Source organism: Marmota monax, unplaced genomic scaffold, assembly GCF_021218885.2.
Source record: "Marmota monax isolate L192 unplaced genomic scaffold, Marmota_monax_Labrador192_F-V1.1 WCK01_AAM20220418_F8-fsc00125, whole genome shotgun sequence".
In the NCBI taxonomy this organism is placed as follows: Eukaryota; Metazoa; Chordata; class Mammalia; order Rodentia; family Sciuridae; genus Marmota; species Marmota monax.
Genome location: NW_026695235.1, coordinates 13,473,052 through 13,497,833, shown reverse-complemented (window position 1 = coordinate 13,497,833; position 24,782 = coordinate 13,473,052). Strand labels below are relative to the sequence as shown.

Here is a 24,782-nt window from a genome sequence, read left to right as displayed (position 1 = left end):
CCTCTGGATTTTCATGTTCAGAAGTAAACTTCTAAAGGTTTACTGAGTTCTTCAAAATCCACCTGGAATTTTGATTGCGGTCCCAATGTGTTTGTGAATTGAGTAAGGAAAACCAACACATTTATGTTATCAACTCTCCCAAGACAGGCTGTGAACATCTCACTCCACTCTTGTCCTCCAAGTCCTTCTTAGAGCATTTAGCTTTTGCCGCAGTGTTCTGTGCACCCTCACTTGGGTTAACTTCTGGACACCTCATGGGTTCTGCTAAACTAGTCTGTTTGTCCTAGTAGGTTTTGATTTTCTTGACTTTTCTAGAACAGGTCATCACACTTGTTTGCAAAGAATGCCAGTGTTACATCTACCCTCCGTATTCCTGTGATGGTCCCTGCACATGAGGAAGGCTCACTGTGGTGGCAGAGCTCACCCTGGCCTTGTTGCTGACCTTGGGTGAAGGCATCTAACATTCTCCACCAAGACAGCATTTGTGGTGTGATGGGTTCCTGGGCCAAGGCTGGAGCTCTACACTCCTGGTTTGTTAGGAGCTCTTGCCATTGACGGCATGGACTTCATCACCTGTGCTGCATTAGTTGAGTTAAGCCTGGTATTATTCTTTACCAGTCCACTCAACTAGTGAATAGCACAAAGATTGTTTGAAATCTTATGGTGGACCCTATTAAATCACAATATCTTCTTTATTTGTTTTAAATGTACTTTGATTTTGACACATTCATATCTCATATTGGATTTTTAGGCATAGTTCCAATAACCTGGGCTTGCTCTTTCTTTGTAAACATTACATGATATTGGAGTTGAGATCGTTTTGTATTGGTCTGAGTGCTGGGGGCTCTCCTTCTCTGCTTTCTGGGATGGCCTATGTGAGTTAGAAGCCTTAGAGGTCCTTAAAGCTGGGTACAACTATCTGTGACACACACGAGTGAGGCCTTTTGTAAAAGGCAAGTCTTTGATAATAATTTAAATGTGTACTGGCCCACTCAAGTTCTCTCTTTCTTCTCAAGTCTATTTTGGCACTGTAACTTTCCTGGGAAGTCATCCGTTTCTTTCAAGTGTTCAGTTGTGCTGACGTGTGGCCATCACAGTACTGCAAGCCTTCTTCTCAGTTGTCATTCCTTATTTTTGTGCCTTTGATTCTTATCAGTATCACCCCTCCATTTTCTTGAACCCTCTTATCAGAGGGCTAACTACTCCTTAAGAGAACACCAGCATTTAGCTCTGCCATTTTCTTTCTTTCTGCGTCCCCCATTTCATTGATTTCTGCCCTTTCCTACACCAGGCTTGGGAAAGCCACAGGGACCACAGCCACAGGGTGGCATCAGGTGGCATAAAAGTACCCCTCCTAATGCTGCCCTGCCCTGGGCTCTAAGGACCCAATCTCAGACACCCCCCAGGGGCCTCAGCACCCAGAACAGTCTTCTGCTCAACATTCCGGGCTTCCCTCCTACTTCTCCAGCTTCCCAGGGCAACTCTGGGTAAGTGGCCATGGGCAGACTGGGACGTGAGGGTGTGCAACCACAACCAGCCCATGGATGCTGGAACGAGGGACCCTTCCCCCAAAGTCCTACACAGCAGAACCTCAGGGCCCATCAAGAACCAAAGCAGGGAAGGATGCGGGACTGTGCCACTTCCAGCAGCTGCATTCCTCAGGGGTGAACTTGGCTCCGTGGCCCACGTCCCTGATGAGCAAGCACACAGAGGGGACTTCACAGCAACTCACCTTCCCCCATAGGCAGGCTCTACGGTTCAGAGCAGGTCCATAGATGTGAATGCCAGGTGCACTGGGCTCAGAGCATCATCTCCAGAACGGGGAATCTGCAGAGGGCTGGCTTGTCAGTGCCCGCCTACCTGAAAGACAAACAGGAGCACGTGAGCTCCAGTGCCTGGTCCTGTCCTTAGGACAGGCTTTGGTAATCATTTCTTGCATTCGACACAGCAGTGCCCATCTCTGAAGCATTCGAGTCCGAGACCTGTGCGAGGAGACGTGTGTCAGCAGAGCTGGCCCCAAGAATGCTGCCTGGTGTAGCCCAAGTAGCAGTGCTGTACTGGGTGGCGTCCACCTCACAGTGGGTGACCCAGGAGAAATATTTTGACAGATCATATAAATGTTCTACTTGTGTACACCCTGACTTTGAAATGACAGTTAGTAAATGAAAATTAATTTAAGTACATCGCTGCGTCCCACTTTCACAGCCAGTGAGATAATTCCCTTCAATCTCTCCAACCCCAGCCTGCAACTCTGCCCTCGGGAGTCACCCTCGGCACAACCTAGTGCTTCTGCACAGCGTCTCATTGTCAACTCAGTTTATACTTTGACTTTTGTGCTTTTAGAATTCAGGTTTGCTGCCAACACTGGAAACTGGATTCCCAGCCACAAGCACTCACTTCAGAACAGCATCCTCCTTGCTGCATTTGGTCATCTGCTCCACAGGCGCATACTTATGGTCCCCACAGACCACTGCCGTGGGCATCCTAAAGGCACACTGACTACAGTGTCCAGCACCTGGAACTGTGAGCAGTGGTAATCAGAGCCCATGCTGAACGACAGGGCCTTTCTTGTGAGCCACATGGCAGCCATCAATGGTTCTCCCTGAAGTGGTTTCCCTAGTATGTCACATCCCACCACAGCAGGAGCTTTCAAGTGCAGAAAACAAACAAAAAAACCCCAATGCAAGAAGATCCCATGAGGGATGAGGCTGAAGGAAAACCCCTCTCCCTCCTCCCTCACCAGGGAAGGCTGCCGCACTGGTGCAGCAGAGGGCTGGGAGTGCCACTGGCTAGAGGGTGGGAGACCACAGCTGTAGAGCTGGGCCCTGAGCTCCGCGTGTGGGACATACCAAAGCCACTGATGCACACTTTAAGAGAGTGGACTTATGGCACATGAACTACATCTCAATTAAAAAATTAAAAAAAAAAACACACAAGGTAATACTCAAAAGTTAAGGAAAAAAGAGAAAACAATGCAAGATACCTCCTGTTAAAAGTCTCAGATTTAACAGGCGTGCGTCTCCTCCCTACAGAGAACAGGGAAACGATCCCGACAAAGAGGCACACACCTCAGGAGCTCAGCAGCTGGGAGAGGAGAACAACCGGGTGGCCAACAGACTGGCAGCCGGGAGAGGGTGAACCAGCAGTGAGCAGGTGGGACGACAAAGGAAGCTGGGACCCGAGCCCACGAGGAGAGGCCCGGGGACCACCACTGGTCTGCATGAGCAGGAGCACCAAGGGAGCCTGGCTGGGGAGCCTCAGGACTTGCAGTCCTTGGCCCTCTCTGTCACTAGCGGAGGGCCTGGAGGCCCCTTCTCTCAGGTGGCACACTCAGGCCCCGAACTCACGACAATGAACGTTTTAGAGATGAAGAAGTGTCAAAAGCTGGGGTGAGTGTAGCAACAGGCTGCACAGGGGGCCTTCCGTCCCTTGTCCAATGGCCTCAGAATTCTGTAGCCAGGATGGTTTTCTCACCAGAAGAACTGAGAATTCACTTGTCAATAAAATATGAGGCAAGAGAAAGGACACACCAATTCTGTATCTGGAAGACCCCAGAGTTAAACGGCCAGGTCCCTGTGTGCTCTGCCAATGGCAAAACCACAGTGGAAAGGAGCAAGCCCTGCCAGGTCACAGCAGCAGAACACACTGATCCACACCCCAAGAAGTGAGGTTCCACCCAGAAGCACAAAAATGGAGCAGTTGACCTCAGGGGTCAACACACCGACTGCAGGAAATCCACAGGAAGGGCACAGAAGGGTGTGACACTGAGGTGACGGTCTTGGGACAAGTGCTTCAGAGCAGGAAGAGAAGTGGGAGCTGGGGTGGAAAAGAGAAGGGTTCAGGAAGAACGGACTTGAGCTTCCCACAAAACAAAGGAGCACTGAGGCATCAGAAGGCACACTGATTAAATCCCATCTCCAAAATACAGTTCTAAAACGATGTAAATACTGCATTTGCTGACCAGCAGAAAAAGGGTGCTCCTAGAAAAGAACCAGTGAGGGATGGGGTTGTTGTTCAGCAGCAGAGCACTCGCCTGGCATGTGCAAAGCCCTGGGTTCAATTCTCAGCACCACATAAAAACAAATGAACAAAATAAAGGTATTGTGTCCAACTACAACTAAAAACTAAGTATTAAGAAAGAAAGAAAGAAAGAAAGAAAGAAAGAAAGAAAAGAAAAGAACAAGTAAGCCCAAGCCTCATCCCTCAACCCACCCTTCCCTGCTACAGCTGGTGCAGGAAACTGTGTGCTTTTAAAAGAGAGAAAATAGGCACAGAAAATCCTTTGTGGCACAGGATTGCCTCAAAGTGAACCCCATCAGCAATGACAGAACCCCACGGCAAGGTGGGGAACGCCAATCAGCATTCCAGGACGGAGGCAGAAGCAGATGTGAGATCACTAGAGCAAAGACCTACAACACTGTAAAATGCAAATGGAGCGCTAAGGCAGACAAAAGTGGGAGCTGCTAAACAAAATCTAAGCAGAACTGAAGAAACGGACAAGGCCTGTAAATAAAGACTGTTATAGGGCCCAAAGGGGAACCGTTCAATTGACTGTACAGGGAGCACTGGAAGCCATCCAGAGAAAATGAGGCAGAGCAGGTAGCAGCCATCAAAGAGAAGTGGTCAGTACAGAGCACCAGGCAAGAAGTGAAAGCCGTGAAGGAGAGCCAACACTTACATCAACTCTTACCAAAGTCTTAGGGGAAAAGACTCACAGTGAGAAGGTTTATCCCACACCTGTGCAAAGTGGCCCATGGTGGTGGCCTCCAGACAGGCACGGAGACCAGTGAGACAGAGAGAGGGTTCTCTAGCACGGAGTGCAGGCAGAGGAGCAGCGCACTCGGCTTAGGCAAGGACTCCGACTCCACAGGCCAGAGGGGCCATGCCTTCACAAATCCCTGAAGACAGCATGGCCGCAGGGCCTCCTCTCAGTCAGACAGGCCTTCAAAGCCAGAGCTATAGATATTCAAAATCATAAGCAATGCCAATGCCATGGTCATGGGCTTTGTGAGAAGTCTGCTAAAAGACAAGCTTCTGCAAACCAAGAAACACCTGAAACAAGAAACAAGTTTGGCAGAAATAAGAAAAATCCTTTGTGGATCAAAGGCTGAAATAAAAACTGGGGTGATAATAGAAAGATTTTGGGGAGAGCTGTTCTTAAAAGCAAATACAATATGGGAAGCAGAGGTGGATGAACAGGAAAGAAAGGGGAGCAGAGAAGCTCACGGACCATGGCATGGGGAAGAGGTGGGAGACAGCAGTACCTCCAAGCTGGCAGCAGGGAGAAAGGTTAAGGAATAGCAGCAGGGGCTCGGGCCCACAGAAGGTGGTATTTAGCCAGGACTCTGTGCCTGCCAGTCCTGAACCCACAGCTCATGACCATAGGTGAAAAATATTCAGAAGAGACACTATCTTTATACTGGGCACAGACAGCCTTTCTTCCTCTAAGCAATACCGTGTAACAACTAACTATCCACATGGTGTCTATGCTGCACTTGTGCCATAAGTAACCCTGAGACACGTAAAGTGTATGCGAGGCTGTAAGCAGATTCTATGCAAATGCTGAGCTGTGCTGCTCAAGTGACACAGGCACGTGTGGATTTGGTATCTGTGGGTCCTGGGACTAATTTTCTACAAATGCAGAGGAACAAATCTAGACGGAGGTAAGAAGCCAAACTGTGCAAGTGGACAGAGCAGACCAAGGTGCAGAGGAGTCCAGATTAATCACCATCTCCTTATTCTTGCCACATGGAGCTCTCCAGCCAAGCTGAAGGCTCTCCTGGTGGGGACCCTGCAATACTGATGGAGGGAGTGGCAGAGAATGTACCCGGGGGTCCCTTCATTCCAAGTTGGGCACACATGGGGCCACATGAAGGGGTTTGGCAGGCAGGGCACCCCCAGCCCAACCATCCAAATTATAGAGAGTCCTTAGGTCTGGGATGCTCTCAGGGCTCTGACAAAGTGTCAATGGTCAACATAATCAAGCACAAGGCTTCCCTGAAGTGGGGGCACTTGAGAGGGCTAAGCCTTTACTACATGCAGCAGTATCCCTCCATTTCAGAGGGACAGGCCAGCCCAACTGAAATAGCATGGTCATGTGCACACTGAGGCGACTGTAGGTGGGCTGCAATTTGAGACAGAAACCCCAGGAAGTAAGACCAGAAAAGCCAAGGGAGGGAGATAAACACAACTCAACTACTGGCTCACAGGCCCTGGCGAGGGTGCACCTGGGTACTGAGGGCATATGGCAGGAGGGTGACCCTAGGGAGCAGTGGAGCTGCAGCTAGACGGAGATAAGAAGCCAAACTGGATATGTGTTTGTGCAAGCCTCAGAATGGGGGCAGCGCAATCCGTAAGAAGCAGAGCTGCAAGAGGGTTTCAGAAGGGCTGGGGCTGGGGCTCAGTGGCAGAGCGCTTGCCTGGCATGAGTAAGGCACTGGGTTCAATTCTCAGCACCACATATAAATAAATAAAAGGTTCACTGACAGCTTCTTAAAAAACTTTTTAAAAAAGAGGGTTTCAGAAGAGCCATGCTGTATTATGGTATGTAGATATGTGCTTTCTGGTGCTGGCGCAGGTACAGGCTAAGGTGCAAAGGGAAGGACAAGAGGTCAGAGGGGAGCTCTGGGATGACGGGCACTGATTGTGCATGTGTGGTGAGGAGGCACACAACTAGGGGCATGCAGGAGAATGAAGGGACAGTGGCCACAGTGCAGTCAGGAGACTGCGACTGTGTGTGATGAGACAAACCAGCCTTCATCCATCCGACGGGAGATGTTTACACACGTCTCTCAACTGCAGTCCACAGAGGTGTAGCCCCCAAGGTAATGGCAATACAGAATATAAGAACAACACCAAACATGGTAATGTGTGTCACACAGTCTCTTCCCTGCAATCAAAAGCTACACAATCTCCTTAAACTCCCAGAAACAAACTAAAAATGGACAATTCTTTAGCTCACAATCCAGTTTCAACAAATTTTAAAGACATGGATCAACAGACTATGCTTTCTGCCTACTAGGAAATTAAATTAAATATCTCTAGAAAAGACAACTTCATAATTTTGGGGATATATATTTTAACAGTGTTTCTAAATAGGAAATGGATGGAAGAAAGTAATGAAGTTGGAAAACAGATCTCAACAACACAATTATTGCATGCCCAAATCAGCAGTAGGGCCAGGTACAGTGGTACATGCCTGTAATCCCAGTGTCTTGGGAGGCTGAGGCAGGAGGATCACAAGTTTAAAGCCAGCCTCAACAACTTAGTAAGGCCCTAAGAAACTTAGGGCCTTAAAATAAAAAATAAAAAGGGCTGGGGATGTAGCTCAGTGGTTGAGTGCCTCTGGGTTCAATCCCTAGTACCAAAAAATAAATAAATAAATAAACAAACAAATAAATAAAATGGAAAATAAGTAATAGGCAAATACAACCTTACAATACAACTTTACAGGAAAGTTTATAGCTTTAAATGTCTGTATTAGGAACAAATAGTAGCAGAATATTAATGACAGTAAAAAAAATCCAACAGGGAGTTCAGTGTCAACAGAAAGTAGAAAAGTAACAGAAAAGCAAAGGAAAAAAAAAATCAATGGAGAAGATCGGAGTTGGTTATTAAAGTCCCACGTTTAGGGTTGGGGACACAGCCCAGTTGGTAGAGTGCTTGCCTCACATGCATAAGACTCTGGGTTCAATTGCTAGCACCACCAAAAAAAAAAAAAAAAAGAAGAAGAAAGAAAGAAAGAAAAAGTCCCATGTTTATTCAGTTCTGCAAATATTTCAAACAAATTGACACAGGGTATTAAAACAGGTTGAAAAATCAGAACATATATAATTCTACTAATACATATAATTGTTATATGAGTACATATAACACTCTGTTTAAGTTTTCACAGGTGTTCTGCAATTGGGATGAGGGACAGAACGAGTTAAAGTGAAGTCTAGGTAGCACACAGCCCTCTGATGAGTTTGGCCAAGGAAAGCAACCAGGCAGCACAAGGACAGAGGTCACCAAGAGGAAGAGGACGAAACAAACTGAAAGACAACACTGCCTGACCTCCCCATTCTGCTGGCCACAACTCTGGACACTGTGCAGAAAAAGGAAGTCCTAAAATGGGGAGACCAGCAGTGGGCTGGCGGGGGCCCTTGGACCTCAGGGATAATCCAGTAATGGGTTTACTGCTCTCGGTTTTGCTGTTTTCCTCCTGCATGCTGCAGATGGGTCAGCAGAAAAGCTCACAACCTAAAAATGCCAAATGGCACAGAATATAATTAATAAATAATAGAAGTCCCCCCTCCCCCCCCCCAAAAAAAAGGCTGCTCTAAGTCAAGGACCAAGAAAGGGGAAGCTACTAAGTCATAAATTCCTTTGATAAACCCTTCCCCACACCATACAAAGGTCACACACCCCGACAGAAGAGGGCAGTGGGAGCCTGCCCCTCTCTACACAGACACAGGCTCCCTCCCCACCTGGTGTCTGTGGGGAAGGAGGGGTCCTGGATCTCCACTCCAGCTTGCTTGTAACAAGGTGTCCCTCCCCCAGGTCTTGGCAAAGGCTGTCTAAAACAGATTTAGATAGAACAGAATCTCACATGACATACCGAAATTTCTAGGATACAGACAACAGTCACAACTTAATAAACACTAGGATCATCTGAATGTGAATATATGAAAAGAAAATGAACTAAGGCCAGCACTGAGATGACAGGGGTGTTAGAGCTTTTGACAGGTGCTAAAGTGCACGTCCCCATGCCTCAATGAGCACCCTTGTAGCACATTCTTGAGAAAGCCTCAGCACACACACAGGGGACATGAGTGCCAGCAGCACACCCGGACCCCACAGACCTGCCAAAGACATCAATGGATCTCTGAAGCACTTAGGGAAGTTGGATCTGTAATAAAAAGCTTAGAATTAGAAACCTCCAGTCCCCAGAGGCTTCACTGGAGAGTTCAACCAATCATTTGAATAACAAACACCAAGTTTCACAGAAAGCACAACAGAGGGGTTCATCTGCCAACTCATTTTAAAAGGCTACCACATTCATTGCCCTGATACCAAGACCAGAGATACATAAGCACAGAAAAAGAAAACTACAGACCAATCTCTCATGAATACATTTGCAAATGAATTTTTAAATTTCAACAAAATGAGTTCAGTGACGTGCAAAAGACAGATGTGCCCACTCATTCAGGCACGCAAGGCTGATGCCATATCAATCACAATAATCCACATGCCAAGAAGCTGAAGCATAAACATGTATGAGCATTCTAATTGATGAATAAAATCGGACCAAATTCAGAACCGATTCATGGCAAAGGCTAAGAGCAGGAAGAGAAGGAAATTCTCTGAACTTCAAAGGAGCACTTGTCTTAGTTCAGGTTGCTGTAACAAAGTCCCACAGATATGATTTGTGAAATCCAGAAATTTATTCCTCACAGTCCTGGAGCCTGAAAGTCTGAGGCCTGGGGGCCAGGCTGGCTGGGTTCTGGTGAAGCCTCTTCCAGGCTGCAGACCTGTCTTCTGGCTGTCTCCAACTAGGACAGCTGTTTCTTGGTGGGAAAGTGAGGGAGCGCCAGGGTCCCTTTATCAGGCACTAATCCCTTCCTAGGGGCTCCATCCACATGACCTTGTCACCTCCCAAAGGCTCCACCTCCAATACTGGAGAGAAAAAATGTGAATCAAATCAACTGTAAATTGTGAAGTCCACAGGTAAAGGTATGAACCCGTAGGAACACAGGGAATCTTTTTCTCATGAGCCCTTTCTGAAGAACCTGGTGTAAAATGGTTTTGGTGACCCAAGAGATAATGGAAAAGCTTTGCATAAACCATAGCGACAAGGGCCAGGTATATCTATAAAACAGGGCTAAATGACGGCGCTAAGGACCATAGAATCATAGGCCAACACTAAGTACACTAAAAATAAAACTAATACAACCAATGAGATGGGAGAAGAGGTAGGAGAGGAAACGGAAACGAAGACAAGTGTGCTGTCAGTCCACAGCTGTGGAGCAGACTGACAGGCATGAAAAGAGAAGCCTGGGGAGGAGGAGGAGGAGCGTGGGCTTGTCCTAATGCTGCTTGCATTAGGAAGCTGACACAGTTATGTCAGGGACAGAGAAGGGTCATGTGAATCATTTAAACAGAAAATAGTGTTGAGTCAAGTAAAAGGTTACAAATTTTGCTAAAGATAAAGAGAAAAATGAACAACAACAACGAGAGCGAGAGAGAAAAGCTTACTAAGTTGAGGAACTCAATATATCCATATCTGTTTATCTTTTCAAAGGGAAATAAAGGGAAGATTTTAAATGTAAGTTACTTAACAAGGAGCGGCAGAGTTGAGTGGTGGGAAGGTCACAAGCAGGCTCCTCTTAATGGGCCATGAGTGAGTTTGACTATGATCATGCAGTCAGTGTTCACACAATTGAAAACAAGAATTGTTCTATGTCCCTAAAAGCTAGGGGAAAACCCTGAGAACTAAATACACGCCGAGTCAGTGCTGCACCTCACAGAGAGAAGGCTTGTGAGACTCGAGCTCAAGCGTAGGAGTCCCACGGACACCCTTGGGGTACGTTACAGGGATAGAAAGAGGTGCAAGGAAACAGGTCAATCTTAATTTATTTATTTATTGATAAAAATAATATGGGTATTATTTTTTAAACTCTCAGATTTAGGAAAAAGTAAATAATCATAGTAATGATGAGAGAACAGAGAAACAAGCATTAAAGTATTTTAAGTAAAAATCACGCAATCTTAAATATGAAATTTCATGATTTTCCCTTCTTTTAAATATACAAAAATTCCTTAGTTCTAGGTACTAAAGTTATGAAAAAGAAGTGGCAAACCAATTGTGATAAGCAACCCTGGTGCTAGGTTGTGGGCTCTTATCACTTCTCCCCAATTGGGACAAGAACAGTCCTTTTAGGTCAACAACTGATTCTAGAGGCCTGAGGTGGGGACACACAGGATGAGGCCCGGGACACTTAACGTGATGGCCAACCCAGTGGTAGAGGGGTCAGGCTGATGTAGCTCCTAGCTCCTGGGCCTCAGCATCAGTGAGGGGGAACTATTAAATAGTAGGCTGCCGTGGGACCCCATGGAGGTTCTGCTGTGACCCAGCATGCCTCAGAGTATGGCTGGACACCATGGTGAGCATGTGGTCAGTCCCTCAGGGTAGCCCAGACACAGGGAGGCAAGTCAGGAGGCCTTTTCATGAGGCCAAGAGAAAGGGAAAAGACAGTGGGGAGGGCAGAATGAGCCCAGAGACATTTGCTAAGAGAGCTGGGGCTGCTCTAGAAGGGGTGGGAGGAGGAGCTGCCCTGTCAGGGCAGGGTGTATGGATAGTCTGCTGCTGTGCTGGGCACTGCCGGGGCCCAGAAGAGAAGGGCAGAGGCACAGGGCTGCTTTTTATATACAACAGGGCCAGCAGCAGTGGCGACTGCTTCTTTCTAGTTCCTCTCCTGCAGGGAGCCTCACAGAGAAGCCTGTCCAGCACCGGTTTAGCTTGTTGTCATCACACCACACTCCCCAGCACCGCTGGTCATATTCTTGCATTTAAGATGTGCTGTGTAACCAACAAGGGGTGGGTGTCCTGGGCTGCAGTCTTGCTGCTTCTAACAGAGGGGCTGCTCAGACCTCAAGGACCCTCTCCCAGGCTGCACTGAGAACACGTGTGCACACACACATGCGTGCATGCACTCATACACACACATGACACTCACAGACATGTCTGGGGTCTGTGATCCCTGTGTGCCACCAGTCCAGGCTTCAGTGTCCTCACCCTCTGCAAGCCTAACCTGTCCCTCTCATGGACTGTTCTCTAAATGAACTTGCTATTGGTCATGCTGGGGTCTCATCTTTATGTACAGTGACAAGCTACTTGGTGGCATTACAGAGGGCTTCATCAAGAGCTTTCCATGGAGGGGTGCTCAGCTGTGGGGAGCCTCATGGCTCAGAGAGGACCTGGGCTCCGCAGGAAAGGCAGGCTCTGTGCAGACACAGAACCTTGTAGGGCTTAAACCTGCAGGGTCTGGAAGTAATTGGTCCCCTTGGTGAACATCTGCACAGATGCTGTGACATCACCACTGCCCTGGCCCAGGACTGTTCTGAACCAGGGAAGAGAACCTTGGAATGTGAGTCAAGGTTCCACATGTACACACGCCTTAGAAAGGGTCAGGGAAAGACTGCCTCTCATCCCCCAGAACACAGGACAGTGCCTGGGGCTGCAGTCTCCCACTCACCAAGAGAAGCCACCTCTTGGAGTATGGAGGTGATGCTGAACTGGCGGGGCATGGCTAGGGACAACAGCAGGAGAGGAGGGCCACTCCATGGCAGGCAGGTAGGAGCTGAAGTTGTCACCCATTACCACAGACTAGCAAGACTGTAGTAGATGGTCCCACCTGTGGAACACTGCAGAGCCGAGCTGGATCTCCATCTTCCCATCTGCAGAATGTGAGGGGAACTATCTTCCCTGCTTGGACATGTGCTGTGTAACCAACAAGGGGTGGGTGTCCTGGGCTGCAGATATCAGGGCTTCCAGGTTAGAAGCAGAGGCGTGGTGCACCTGGGCTGTCTATGGAGGCACCACCAGGCTAGGTGGGCATCTCAGAGGCTGCTCCCACGGTCGTGAACAGAAGCAAATGGAAATGCTCCAAAATTCTAATTTTTGCTTTGAAAGTTTAATGGTTGTTACTGGCAACCCTCTGCTGTTTTCTCTGAAATATCAGGCTCATGTGGTTATTTTTGAGAAGAGCGTGGCATCTCTCCTGGGAGAAACTGGGTCCAGACTGTGGAGAATTGCCCAGGGTCTCGGTCCCCTGTGCAGCAATGCCAGTGTCCCAGAAACAGGTTGCAGCATCAGCTTGGGAAGAGGCTGAAGACAACATGGACAAGAACATAGTTCACACAGCAAGTGGGGAATACATCATGCCCTTGTCAGTCATGGGGCTGGAGTGCCACTGGGCACCTGAGACATGAGAAGTGTGAATTCTCAGCCTACCCAGATTGGTTCCAAGTCTCCTTTCTTTTGAGGGGAGTTGGCATGGATTTGGTAATCTTCCCTTTTTCTTTCTTTCTAAATGTTCTGGGTCTTTCTTTAGGCCTCCTATACCACTGGACTTCTCTGAGACCCCTCTGAGTTTTGTTTTTTGATAGTCTAATTGAGGTTGATGATGTACATAAAACTACACACACTTAAAGTATACAATTTGAGTTTTATATGTAAATTTTTATATTCTTCAGTCCTAAAATTTTGATTTGGTTCCTCCCTACACTTTCTTTCTTTTTTTTTTATTAGTTGTTCAAAACATTACAAAGCCTCCCTACACTTTCCAATACTTTATTGAGACTTATAATTTTCTCATTTGTTTCCAGTGTATTTGTAATTGCTTATTGATACACTTTTGCTATAGCTTCTTTAAAGGACATGAGATAGTTTTAATTTAGGTGTCATCTTGTGTGGGTGTCTGTTGATTTCCTTTGGCATCCAGTTGAGGCTTTCCTGGTTCATAATGTTACATGACTTTCAACTGAAACCTGGACATTCTGATATTATAAGACTCTGATTTTATTTAGATTCCATGTTTTTTCAGCCCACACCCATTCCAGCAGGGAAGCAGGATGGATAGAGGTGTGGTGCTCCATTGCTGCTGTTGGGTAAAAGTCCGGGTTGTCATTTGGCCTCGGCAGAACACAGGCAGAGGGGTTCCTCGTTACTGCTAGGCAAGTGGGGCCTGGCAGCCCCACACGTGGACCTACTGATACAGCAGTGGGAGAGGGCCTCTTCAGAGTTTGGCTCCAATGGAAACACAGGACATGCTCAGTCATGGGAGCAACTGGGGTGCTTCAACATAGGCCAGTGAGAATAGAGGCTTAAACTCTCCAAAAATCAGTCGTGTTTCTCTACCCTAATAACAAGCTTTCTGAAAAAGAAATTGACACAACAACCCTATTTACAAAGGCTACAAAAATAACAAAATACTCAGCAATAAATTTAACAAGGAAGTGAAAGATCTGTACACTGAACCATAAAACACAAATAAAAGACATTAATTCTTACAGTCCATGAACATGGGATGTCTTTTACACCAAAATGGAGTTTTACTTAGCCATAAGGAAGAATAAAATTATGGGGTAACTGGTAAATGCTCCAAGGTATCTGAATATTATGCCAAGTGAAATAAGCCAATTCGGAAAGTCAAAGGTCAAATGTTTTCTCTCATATGCAGAAGCTAGAACAAATAAGGGGGGGAAAGGGAGGGAGCTCGAGAGGAAAGGGGTTGAGGGGGACAGAGGAGCGACACGAAAAGGGAGGAACTGCGGAATGAAATTGACCAAATTATGCTATGTGTGCTATGAACACACATGAACATACCAAGCCCGTGAGCCCTGGCTACAATGTCAGCAAGTGGCAAGAGCTGTCACAGGGAAGGCCTTTACTTCCATACATCTTTATGGGGGACCCCCTAACTCCCATCTAGACTGACCCTAAGCCACACTCCCCGTTTCCCTCACCAGAAACCTGCCAAAGTAGAAGTTCATGGCTGCAACGTGGGGCAGGCACACAGGGCCATGCCAGCTCTGGCCTGCTTCCTTCCCAGGGTCCCCTTCCTGCCCAAAGCCCACAGAGACCCTGGTGCTCTTGCTAGTGCTCCGAGGTATCTGAAAAGATGTCTCAATATCTGACCAGCTCTCTAGGACAGAGCCCTCTGCAGTGTAGAAGCCGAGTGGCACAGAGGTTCAAGAGCATGGGCTTCCCCTCAAAGGCCACTCCCTACCCTCCATCTTGAGGGCAGGGTACAGGGCCTCTCTGTCCTCACCTGTCCTGCAAGTGGGGTCCCCATGCTTCTCAGTCCTTGCTCTGGCCCACATGTGGGGTCCCTACCCTTGTAGTCCTTGCTCTGTCCTGTGGGCAGGACCATATGCCGGTGGAAACATCCTAAATACCATATTATCTCCATGATTTTTTATAGGCTTCTTTAGGTTGGTACTTTTTTCTCCCTGTAAAATCTGTCATCTGCTTAGTCAGCATACAAATTTTAAGGGACCATTTAAAAGAAATTATTTTAAGTCATTTAAAGAAGAGGACAGTTCTTGCTGTGATTGATTAACAGCTCCTTGGGGGAATGTGTCCAGCTTTAGCCAGGACACTTTTTAAAAAATGAACAGAATTGGAGAAGGCCTCAGATAAGACTTGGAGCGCAGAGCAAGGGAAGGTGCACAGAGGCAGAGCTCAGGGTTGGCCACATGATGCTGGGAGGGACCGGTGGCTTCAGCGTGAGAAGGATGTGTGCGTAGGCCGGACCCTTCTCTGATTTTCCTGCGTCTAGAAAGGGTTGAAAAAGAGCAGCTGGTCTCAAAGACAATTTGTGAGAATGACTGTGTGAGAGAGACAAACATTGAAGGGCGCCATGAAACAATTTCCAAGTAAGAGAGAACAAAGCTCTATTCTAGACAAACTTTTCTTCCAGATTTTGCATGTGGAATGGACTTCCTTAAGCATAGGACTTTGGGGTTAGTTCTTGGGAAGGGAGGCAGGAGAGTGGTGGGAGATCAGGGGACAGGAATTCTGGGTGGACAGACTAACCAGGGAGCAGACCCTCCTGGGGTCACCTCTCTACCTCATTCTCAGTGCCCCCTGAATGTGCCCGATTGCAGTGCAATTCACAATAGCCACTTGTGGAACTTGGAGGACCCCCCCCAAGGTGCTGCCTGAAGGAGGAAGCTGCAACTCGGCCACTGGCCCTGCAAGGCAGCGAGGAGAGGAGCCAGGGGTGGGAGCGGCACAGGAAGCTCATGATGCTTGTTTGCAGAAAGGTTGCTGCTTGAGGTTATCTGTCAGCTCTCAAACCGGAGCTGCTGGCCGAGGACAAGGAGGATCTCTCTAGATGGGGCCCACAGGATGCAGGGCATGGCCAACGTCAGCACCCTGTGTGCTGGGAGGCTCCCTCTGACTGCAGCCCCAACCTGCAATAGGGCCGGCTATGCATCTAGGCAGTGCTGGCAAGTTCAGAAAAGAGCACTTCCATTCTGTGTGTTGCTCCCTTCCCCCGAACTTCCAAACCTTGAAAAGGATGAGACTTAAATGTGTAAAATTATTGTCACTAGGTGGCAACAGAGCTCCACTCCCATGATCACAGTACTCAGAAAAATCCGACCATTTCTCAAAGAGGAAGCGTGCTTCTGGGTTTTGTATCTAACCCAGGGGTTTGAGACCAAGCCCACCCACTGCTTGCTTCTGTAATTCAAGTTTCACTGGAAACCCAGGCACGGCCACTCATTTTCTTACAACCCACAGCTGTTTTCCAGCTCCCAAGAGTTGAGTTACACTACAAAGACTGTGAGGCCACAAAACCAATTTCTTTTCTCTGCCCCAGAAAGCACATGCAGGTCCTGCCTGGAGCAGGGTGCCCCTAAAACAGGAGGACATGTGATATGGATACCCCAGAGGCCAGCACCAATCCCTCCACGGGATTGGTCCTTGTCCAGATTCAAGGTCTCAGCCATCCACTGATAAGAGCCCACAACTGAAGGGCTGGGTCCTGCGAGGTCCTACAGGGTCCTGAAACAACCTTACCATGTGCAGCAGCATTCTTCAGGACAAGAGTTGCTGGGGAATGGGGCAGGGAACACCCAGGCCTTAGAGACTGCTGGGTACTGGGCCTGAGCTCTGCCTTTTCCAGGGCACCCAAACACTGTCACAAACCCCCAATTAAAACGGCCCTGTCTGCCTCACAGTGCACACATATGTTTGCACACCATCAGGCTGACATTTTTACCCAGTGCCTGGATATAAACTTGAGATGGAGGCACTTCAGAAGTTGCCAGAACAAACACTTTGGTTTCCTGGTCTCAGCACAAGAAAGTGAGAAAGGTCAATTGCAATCCCTGAGAACCGCCCCACCCTCAGCCAAGACAGCGCCTGGGGAAAATGAGACAGCCTACCATTAAGGAAGTCAGGGTTGCTAGGTGGTTTGGCCCATGACAACCCCTTTCCACTTCCACCATGAACTGGGGACCATGGTGTGCAATGGTAAACTCCTCTGGTCTCAGCCAAGCGATGTGGTGTCTATACTGCCTCAGATGGGCAGTTCTCCTGGTGAACTGTCCTTCTCAGTCCCAGCAATAAAGAGGGTCCAATCAGTTTGCTTCTTCACTGGAGAAGAGCAATGCACTGCTGTCTCCTGAAGCTCTTCACAAGACAGTCTTCAGGAACTCGGCTTTTGTTTGTTTGTTTAATAAGACTTTGTTTTTCAAAGGCAGTTTAAGGTTGACTTCCCATATGTCCCCTTCCTCACCACTGCCTCCCCGTCCTCAACATTCCTCACTAGAGGGTAGGGACACCCAGAGTCATCCAGAGGCCACCATGTACACACAGTTCTGCCTGGCATGGGCAGTCTGGAGCCCTTTCAGACTGGCTGCTTTCACTTACTGATAGGTTTTATGGCTCCTCCAAGCTTGGTGGGACAGCTCACTTCTTTTCAGCAAGGTAATAGTCCCTTGTTTGGAAGCACTGCAGGTTCTTCTTCCACCTACTGAAGCACGTCCTGGTTGCTTCCAAGTTTGGACAACCAGGAAGGAAGCTGCTGTGAACATCCAGGTGCAAGTTCTTGTGTGCACCTAAGTTTTCAACTCCCTTGGGTCAATACCAAGGAGCACAAATACCAAGGAGCACAACCTATTCTTATCTCAAGGTAAGACATGCTTGGTTTGGGCAAAATAAATAGATAAATGGATAAATAAATAATAAAATCAAGAAAAAAAAAAAACCCTGCCAAACTGTCTTCGCAAGTGGTGGTACCATTTTGCCTTCCCACCAACAGAAAATGAATTCCCATCGCTCTACATTGTCACGAGCATCGATCGGCACTGTCAGTGTTCTGTATTCTGGCCATTCTCATAGGAGTACAGGGGCACCCTGGGGTTTTAATTTGCATTTCCCTAATGACGTAGAATGTGGGAAATCTTTTTAATTGATTGGTGCATTGTACTTGTACAATTATGCCGTATTCACACATGCACGCAACAGTGCAATCAGCCTCCTGGGAAATCTTTTCATATGCTTGTTGGCCATATGTGCATCTTTCCTGGCAAGGGGTCTGCTAAGGTCATTGGCCACTTTTAATTGGGTTGCTTTATATTATTTATTTCCTAGATGGAGCCTTTATTGCCCTATCTCAGCACCAAAGGCAAGGGCTTCTCGTTTTCCTTGTTCTCTTGTATGGTCTTCTAGGAGTTTTCTGGGGTTCTGACTTAGCCTTGGGTCTGTGCCCACTGCACTGCCGCTGCTCTTGGGCAGTGGTCAGCTGGCTATACTTCCATGCATGTGTGCCTGGGTTTCAGTTCTGTTGGTTTGCCTGTCCATGCTTTGCCAATACCAACTGCTTGACTGCTGTGGTTTTACAGTAAATCTTGGATTAGACGGTGTCAGTCCTCTGCCTTTGTTCTCCTTCAGTACTATGTTGACTATTCTCAACCTATTGCCTTTTCAGATAAATACTGGAATCACTTTGTTGATTTACAAAACATAACTTGGAGTTTCTGTTTGGATTGTGTTGAATCTATACATCTTGGGAAGAACTGACATCCTGACAACACTGAGTCTCCCTACCCAAGAGCAGGGAATATCTTTCCAATTATTTAGTTCCCCTTTGATTTTACCCATCAGAATTTTGTAGTTTTCCTTATATAGATCTCGTACACATTTTTCAGACTTACTCCTAAATATTTCATGGGGGGTGCTAATGTAACTATATGGTGTTTTAAAGTTTCACATTCTACTTGATCATTGTTAGTAGGCGAGAAAGTAAATGACTTGTACAGTTAACCTTGTATCCTGCAGCCTTGCTATAACGACTTACTAGTTTCATGAATTTCCCCCTCTACTTGTTATAGTTGTATCTTCAATGTCCTCCTAATGCCCATATGCTAAAGGCTTGTGGCTCTATTGGGAAGTAGAGGATCCTTTAGGAGGTGGGACCTACAGGAAGGAAGTTAATCATTAGGGTGTGCCTTTGGGGGAAATATTGGGACCCAGCCCCTTTTTCTTCTCCTCCTCCTCCTTCTTCTCTTTCTCTCTTTTCTTCCTGGCCACTGTGAGGTGAGCAGCTTTGCTCCACCACACATTCCCTGCCATGATGTACTGTGCTCCACAGGCCCAGAGCAACAAGTCAAGCAAAAAAGGACTAAGCCCTCTGAAATTTTGAGCCAAAATAAATATTTTCTTCTTATATGTTGATTTTCTCAGGTACTTTGTACCAGGCAAAAGAAAAGTGACTAACACAGTATTCTTTCTGATTTTCTGCATAGACAATCACGGCACCTATGGATAAAGTTTTATTTTTTCCTTGCTAGTCAGTATAATTTTTATTTCCTTTTCTTATTGCATTAGCTAGGAGTTCCAGTGTGATGTTAAAAAGGAGTAGTGGGAACAGCTGTCCTTGCTGAGATCCTGGACCTTAGCAGGAAAGCTTCTAGCTTCTGACTATTCAGTATGCTGCTAGCTCTTTTGTTTTGTTTGTAGATGTTCTTTATCAAGTTGAGGAATTTTCCCTTTATTCCTAGTTCACTGAGAGGTGATTTTTTGGTTACTCATTATTGGGTATTGGATTTTGTCAAATGCCTTTACTGCATCTATGTATATGATCATATGGTTTTTCTTCTTCAATCTGTTGGTGTTACAGATCACATTAATTGATTTTTCTAATGTTAAACCTGACTTGCATACCTGTATAAAGTCTACCTGGTTGTGGTGTGAACTATTTATACACACTGTTGGATTCTATTTGCTATTTGGTTAAGGATTTTTGCATCTATGTTAATAAGAGACACTGATCTTTGGTTTTCTTATAATGTCTTCGTCCACTGTTGGTGTTTGAGTAATGCCTGCCTCGTAGGAAGTATTCACTCTGTTTCTATCTTCTGAAAGAGATTGTAGAAAACTGCTATAATTTATTTCTTAAGATTTTGGTAGAATTCACTAGTGAACTTATCTAAGCCTAATGATTTCTCGGTAGGAAGAGTATTTAATAGATAAAGGTCTATTTGTGTTGAGAGCCACAGCCGAAGGGGCCCCAGCAAACTTCCAGCTGCCGGCTGATGATTGGCTCACAGCGGCCCCAGCAACATCTAGCTGATTGGCTCCTCTGCGGTGATGCTCATTGGGCTGTTTCCCTGCCCTTTAAGGCCACGGAGCTGCTCATTGGGGGACTTTTGTGGCTCCGCCCACGTGACCCAGCCAATCGGCCTCAAGAGAAGGAGGATTGTGGGAGGTGGAGAGAAGCTTGTGTGGGAGAGAGAGTCTTGTGGAAAGCCGGTGGTGGCAGTTGGGGCTCTGAGGGTTTTTCCTGAGAGGCTGTTTTGTTTGGCGTGTGTGGTTCTAAAAATAAAGTTAGTTTCTTTTGACAAGTGGCTCCTGATTGTGCCCAGCCAGACTGCGGCATTTGGTGGCTCGCACGGGGAGCGACTGAGGGTAAGGTAAACTGCTCGCCCCTGAGGGCAGGGCGAGAGGATGGGTAGCCATTTTAAGATTCCTCTTTTATTTTGCTTCACTTTTGTTTTAAGTTGCCTGTTTCTGGAGATGAGTGAGACGGAAGAAAAACCGCTCACATCTGAGGAAAAACTATTTACGTCTGAGGAACAGATAGGGAGAAAGGACGGATGCACATGTCAGGAGGATAGAAAGGCCATAATGACTTTTTGTTGTTCCCTTTTTATCTCATTCTGTCTCGGTTTTGTTTGGCGTCATCTTGTTGGGTTGTATTATAGTAGAAATACGGGATCAGAAATTAGTAAAAAACAAACTGAAAGAGTGTTAAGTAAATTGTTAGAGGAAGGAGGCATCTCAGTAAAATCAAGAGCAGTCAGGGCATACGTTGATACAATACAAAAATGTAGCCCATGGCTTTTTAAGGAGGAGTTGTTAAATACATCACAACGGAACCATCATGGTGAAGATTTAAAAAGAATAGAAAAGAAAAGCCCAGGGACTCTGCCAGTTGGCACATTGCCATTGTGGACGTTCATATCTTGTTTGCTTAGTCCAAAGCCTTCAGTTCAGACAATGGTAGAGGAAGGAGAAGACATAATGATTCAAGTAAAAGAGAAGGTCTCTCAAGTTAGTCAGACAGAGGAAAAGATTCAAGTAAAAGAGAAGGCCTCTCAAGCTAGTCAGACAGAGGAAAAAAGTGTAAAACAGAAAAAGCCATCAGGGGGAAAGTTACAACAGGAGACTGCTACTAACACCTTTCTATCACCAGAGGGCGTAAGTGTCCAACCAACAAGGCCACCTCCATATGCTGGGAGGTCCCCAACCCCCGCAGTTGATAGTTGGGATCCTGAGACAAGATCTCAAATATTAACATGCCCTGTATTTGAGGCAGGAGGGCAGCGATTTTACCAAGTTTTAAATTTCAAAACAGTGAAGCAGCTAAAAGAGGCTGTAACAACCTATGGTCCTCAAGCACCCTTCACTGTAAGCATGGTCGAATCCATTAACAACTTGAACATGACGCCAGCAGATTGGGCTAATATGTGTAAAGCTGTGCTAAATGGAGGACAATACCTGTTATGGAAGGTTGCCAATGAGGAATTTTGCAAGGAGACGGCTAGGCGAAATGCAGCAGCTGGTTATCCTCAGAGAAATCTAGATATGTTGTTAGGAAAGGGACCTTATGAGGATCAGCAGCAACAAATTGCATATGATCCTGGTGTATATGCACAAATTGCTGTAGATGCAATTAAGGCATGGAAGGCTTTACAAGGACATGGAGGTTTACAAGGTCAATTATCTAAGGTAATACAAGGAGCTAATGAACCTTATGCTGAATTTGTAGATAGGCTTATTCAAACAGCTACCAGAGTTTTTGGGAATACAGAACAAGCAATGCCATTACTAAAACACCTGGCTTATGAGCAGCTTATGAGCCCGTACGGGGAACGAACCCGCGACCTTGGCGTTATCAGCAACAAGATAAAAACACATTGCTAGAATGTTATGCCACACTTACAAACTTATTAAAAAATTATAATCTAGAGATAGCAATAGATAAAGTACAATTAAATTTTCCAATTAATTATTTAGGAGTTCTATTATCCTCAACCATGGTCCGTCCACCAAAAATTCAAATACGAGTAGATCAACTCAAATCACTTAATGACTTTCAAAAGTTATTAGGAGACATAAATTGGATAAGGCCTTATTTAGGTATACCAACAGGAGAGTTGGGACCTTTATTTGATATCCTAAAAGGTCCATCAGATCCAAATTCACCCCGCATGTTAATGCCTGAAGCAAGAAAGGCATTAAAAATCATTGAAACATATATGGAAAATATGCATTTGGATAGAATTGATATAAGTTTGCCTTTATTGTTTATTGTACTACCAACAAAAAATATTCCTACAGGAGTATTTTGGCAAGAAGGTCCATTATTATGGATACATTTATCTTATTCTCCTAACACTATTCTTACTAGGTATCCTGAGGCTGTAGGACAATTAATACTCAAAGGAATAAAAGCAGCAAAGGGAGTGTTTGGAATTTCTCCCAATAAAATTATTACTCCATATACTATGAATCAAATTGATGAGTTAGCTAATGAGTTAAATACTTGGGCAATAATCATGTGCAAATCTAATGTTTCATTTGATAACCACTTACCATCTAATCCTTTATTGTCTTTTTGGTCATTGCATCCTGTAATTTTTCCAAAAATGACAAGAAAAACACCTATCATGAATGCTCCAAATATATTCACTGATGGGTCAAATAATGGTACAGCAGCAGTAGTTACCCCTGATCAAACTTTTACATTTTTAGTACCCAAACAATCAGCTCAAAAGGTAGAGCTTAATGCAGTTTTACAAGCTTTTGTGATGTTTAAAGATTCTGTATTTAATTTATTTTCTGATAGTCAGTATGTAGTTAATGCTATAGTATCCCTTGAAGATGCTGGTAGGATTTCCCCTTCCTCTACTGTTTTCTCTTTGCTTTCCACTATACAAAGTCTAATCTGGGACAGAAAAGATCCATTCTTTATAGGACATATCAGGGCACATACAGGATTGCCTGGAGCCCTTAGTTTGGGCAATGATTTAGCAGATAAAACTACACATGACATACATATTTTCTCTACACTAGAAGAAGCTATAAATTTTCATAAAAAGTTCCATGTCAATGCTAATACTTTACAAAAGCGTTTTAAAATAACTAAGGAACAAGCTAGACAAATAATAAAACAATGTCACAATTGTGTGACCTTTTTACCACAAGTTAATCTTGGAGTCAATCCTAGAGGATTGATACCTAACCATATTTGGCAGATGGACGTCACACACTTGCCAGAATTTGGAAAATTAAAATATTTGCATGTTACAGTTGATACTTCTTCTGGATTTTTGATGGGCTCCCTTCATGCTGGAGAAAAAACTAAAGATGTTATAGCTCATTGCTTACAAAATTTTGCCACTGTGGGTGTTCCAAAACAGTTAAAAACAGATAATGCCCCTGGTTATACTTCTACCTCTTTTAAACAATTTTGCTCAACATTTGGCATTACTCATATAACAGGAATCCCATACAATCCACAGGGACAAGGCATAGTTGAAAGAGCTCATCAAACTATTAAAATGTACTTATTAAAGCAAAAAGAAGGAATTGGGAAGGGGTATATATTCCCCAAAGATAAACTTAAAATAACCCTTTTTACTCTAAACTTTTTAAATTTGGATTCATCAGGACTTAGTGCTGCGGAAAGGCATATGTGTCCAAAAAATGTGCATAAGCCCAAGGTACTTTGGAAGGATATTCTAACAGGACAATGGAAAGGTCCTGACCCAGTAATTGTCTGGAGTCGGGGGTCTGTTTGTGTGTTTCCACAGGGAGAACAGCAGCCGATTTGGATTCCAGAGAGATTAACTAAAGCGATTTCTACAGGACAAAAAGAAGATGATTTGGCTCAAATCCATAACAACTGATATCCAAAACTCCAGTTTGGCTATTCTTACATCTGCAACAGAACCAGGATGCTTTTTTCAATATCTATTTTATTATTGCCCTTTGCCATATCATGAAGTTCTATTTTGTTTTTTGAGCTCTTACAGACCTAGGTTAATGTTTTGCTGATCAGTTCTAGTTTTTTTTTTTTTTTGACTATAGAGTTTTTAAACATTGCAATGGAGATTTCACCTGTAAAAAGTTATAAGGCCTTTACTATAATGTTATGTGTTGTATGTATTATATTATGTGTGCACACTTGTGTTTTGTGTTATATGTTTGAATGTATGTATGTCCATATATCATATATGATAAGCGCTCATGATAAAATGGATCCAAATATTTTTTTTTCACGTGATTTATATGGTTTAATTTAAATTGGGTAAACAACTGTTGAGGATTGTTTTAATATGTAAACAAAAAAGAAGGTTAACAGATCTGTTTGTTTACTTTCACCTTTCCTTTTCATTATATTTAATAATTCTCTTAAAGATAATGTAAATTGTTAAGAAAATTGTTTTCTTTTAGTGCCTTCTGTAATGTTACATAATTTTTTCTTTAGCCATTATTGCCAGAATTCCTATCTTCATCCCAGTGCCAGTGAAGACAATGTAAATTGTTAAGAAAATTGTTTTCTTTTAGTGCCTTCTGTAATGTTACATAACTTTTTCTTTAGCCATTATTGCCAGAATTCCTATCTTCATCCCAGTGCTGGTGAAGTCAAAGATAAAACCAATCTACAGCTTCTGCAATAGCCATCACTGAACTGCTTGCAGAACTTGCCTGGACACAT

General features: G+C 45.2%; 1 protein-coding gene across 13 annotated transcripts in view; it reads right to left on the bottom strand.

Moving 5' to 3' along the window:
- Pcbp3 (poly(rC) binding protein 3) overlaps nucleotides 1-24,782 on the bottom strand; it is a 227,378-nt gene that overhangs the window by 72,646 nt on the left and 129,950 nt on the right. For all 13 annotated transcript variants that reach the window (XM_046439061.1, XM_058577223.1, XM_046439060.1 and 10 more), the window contains one exon: nucleotides 1,733-1,860. Coding sequence is in view for 2 of the 13 variants with exons in the window: in XM_058577223.1 (XP_058433206.1) it covers nucleotides 1,733-1,742 (10 nt within the window). In the remaining 11 variants the exon portion in view is untranslated. The remainder of the gene's footprint in view (nucleotides 1-1,732; nucleotides 1,861-24,782) is intronic.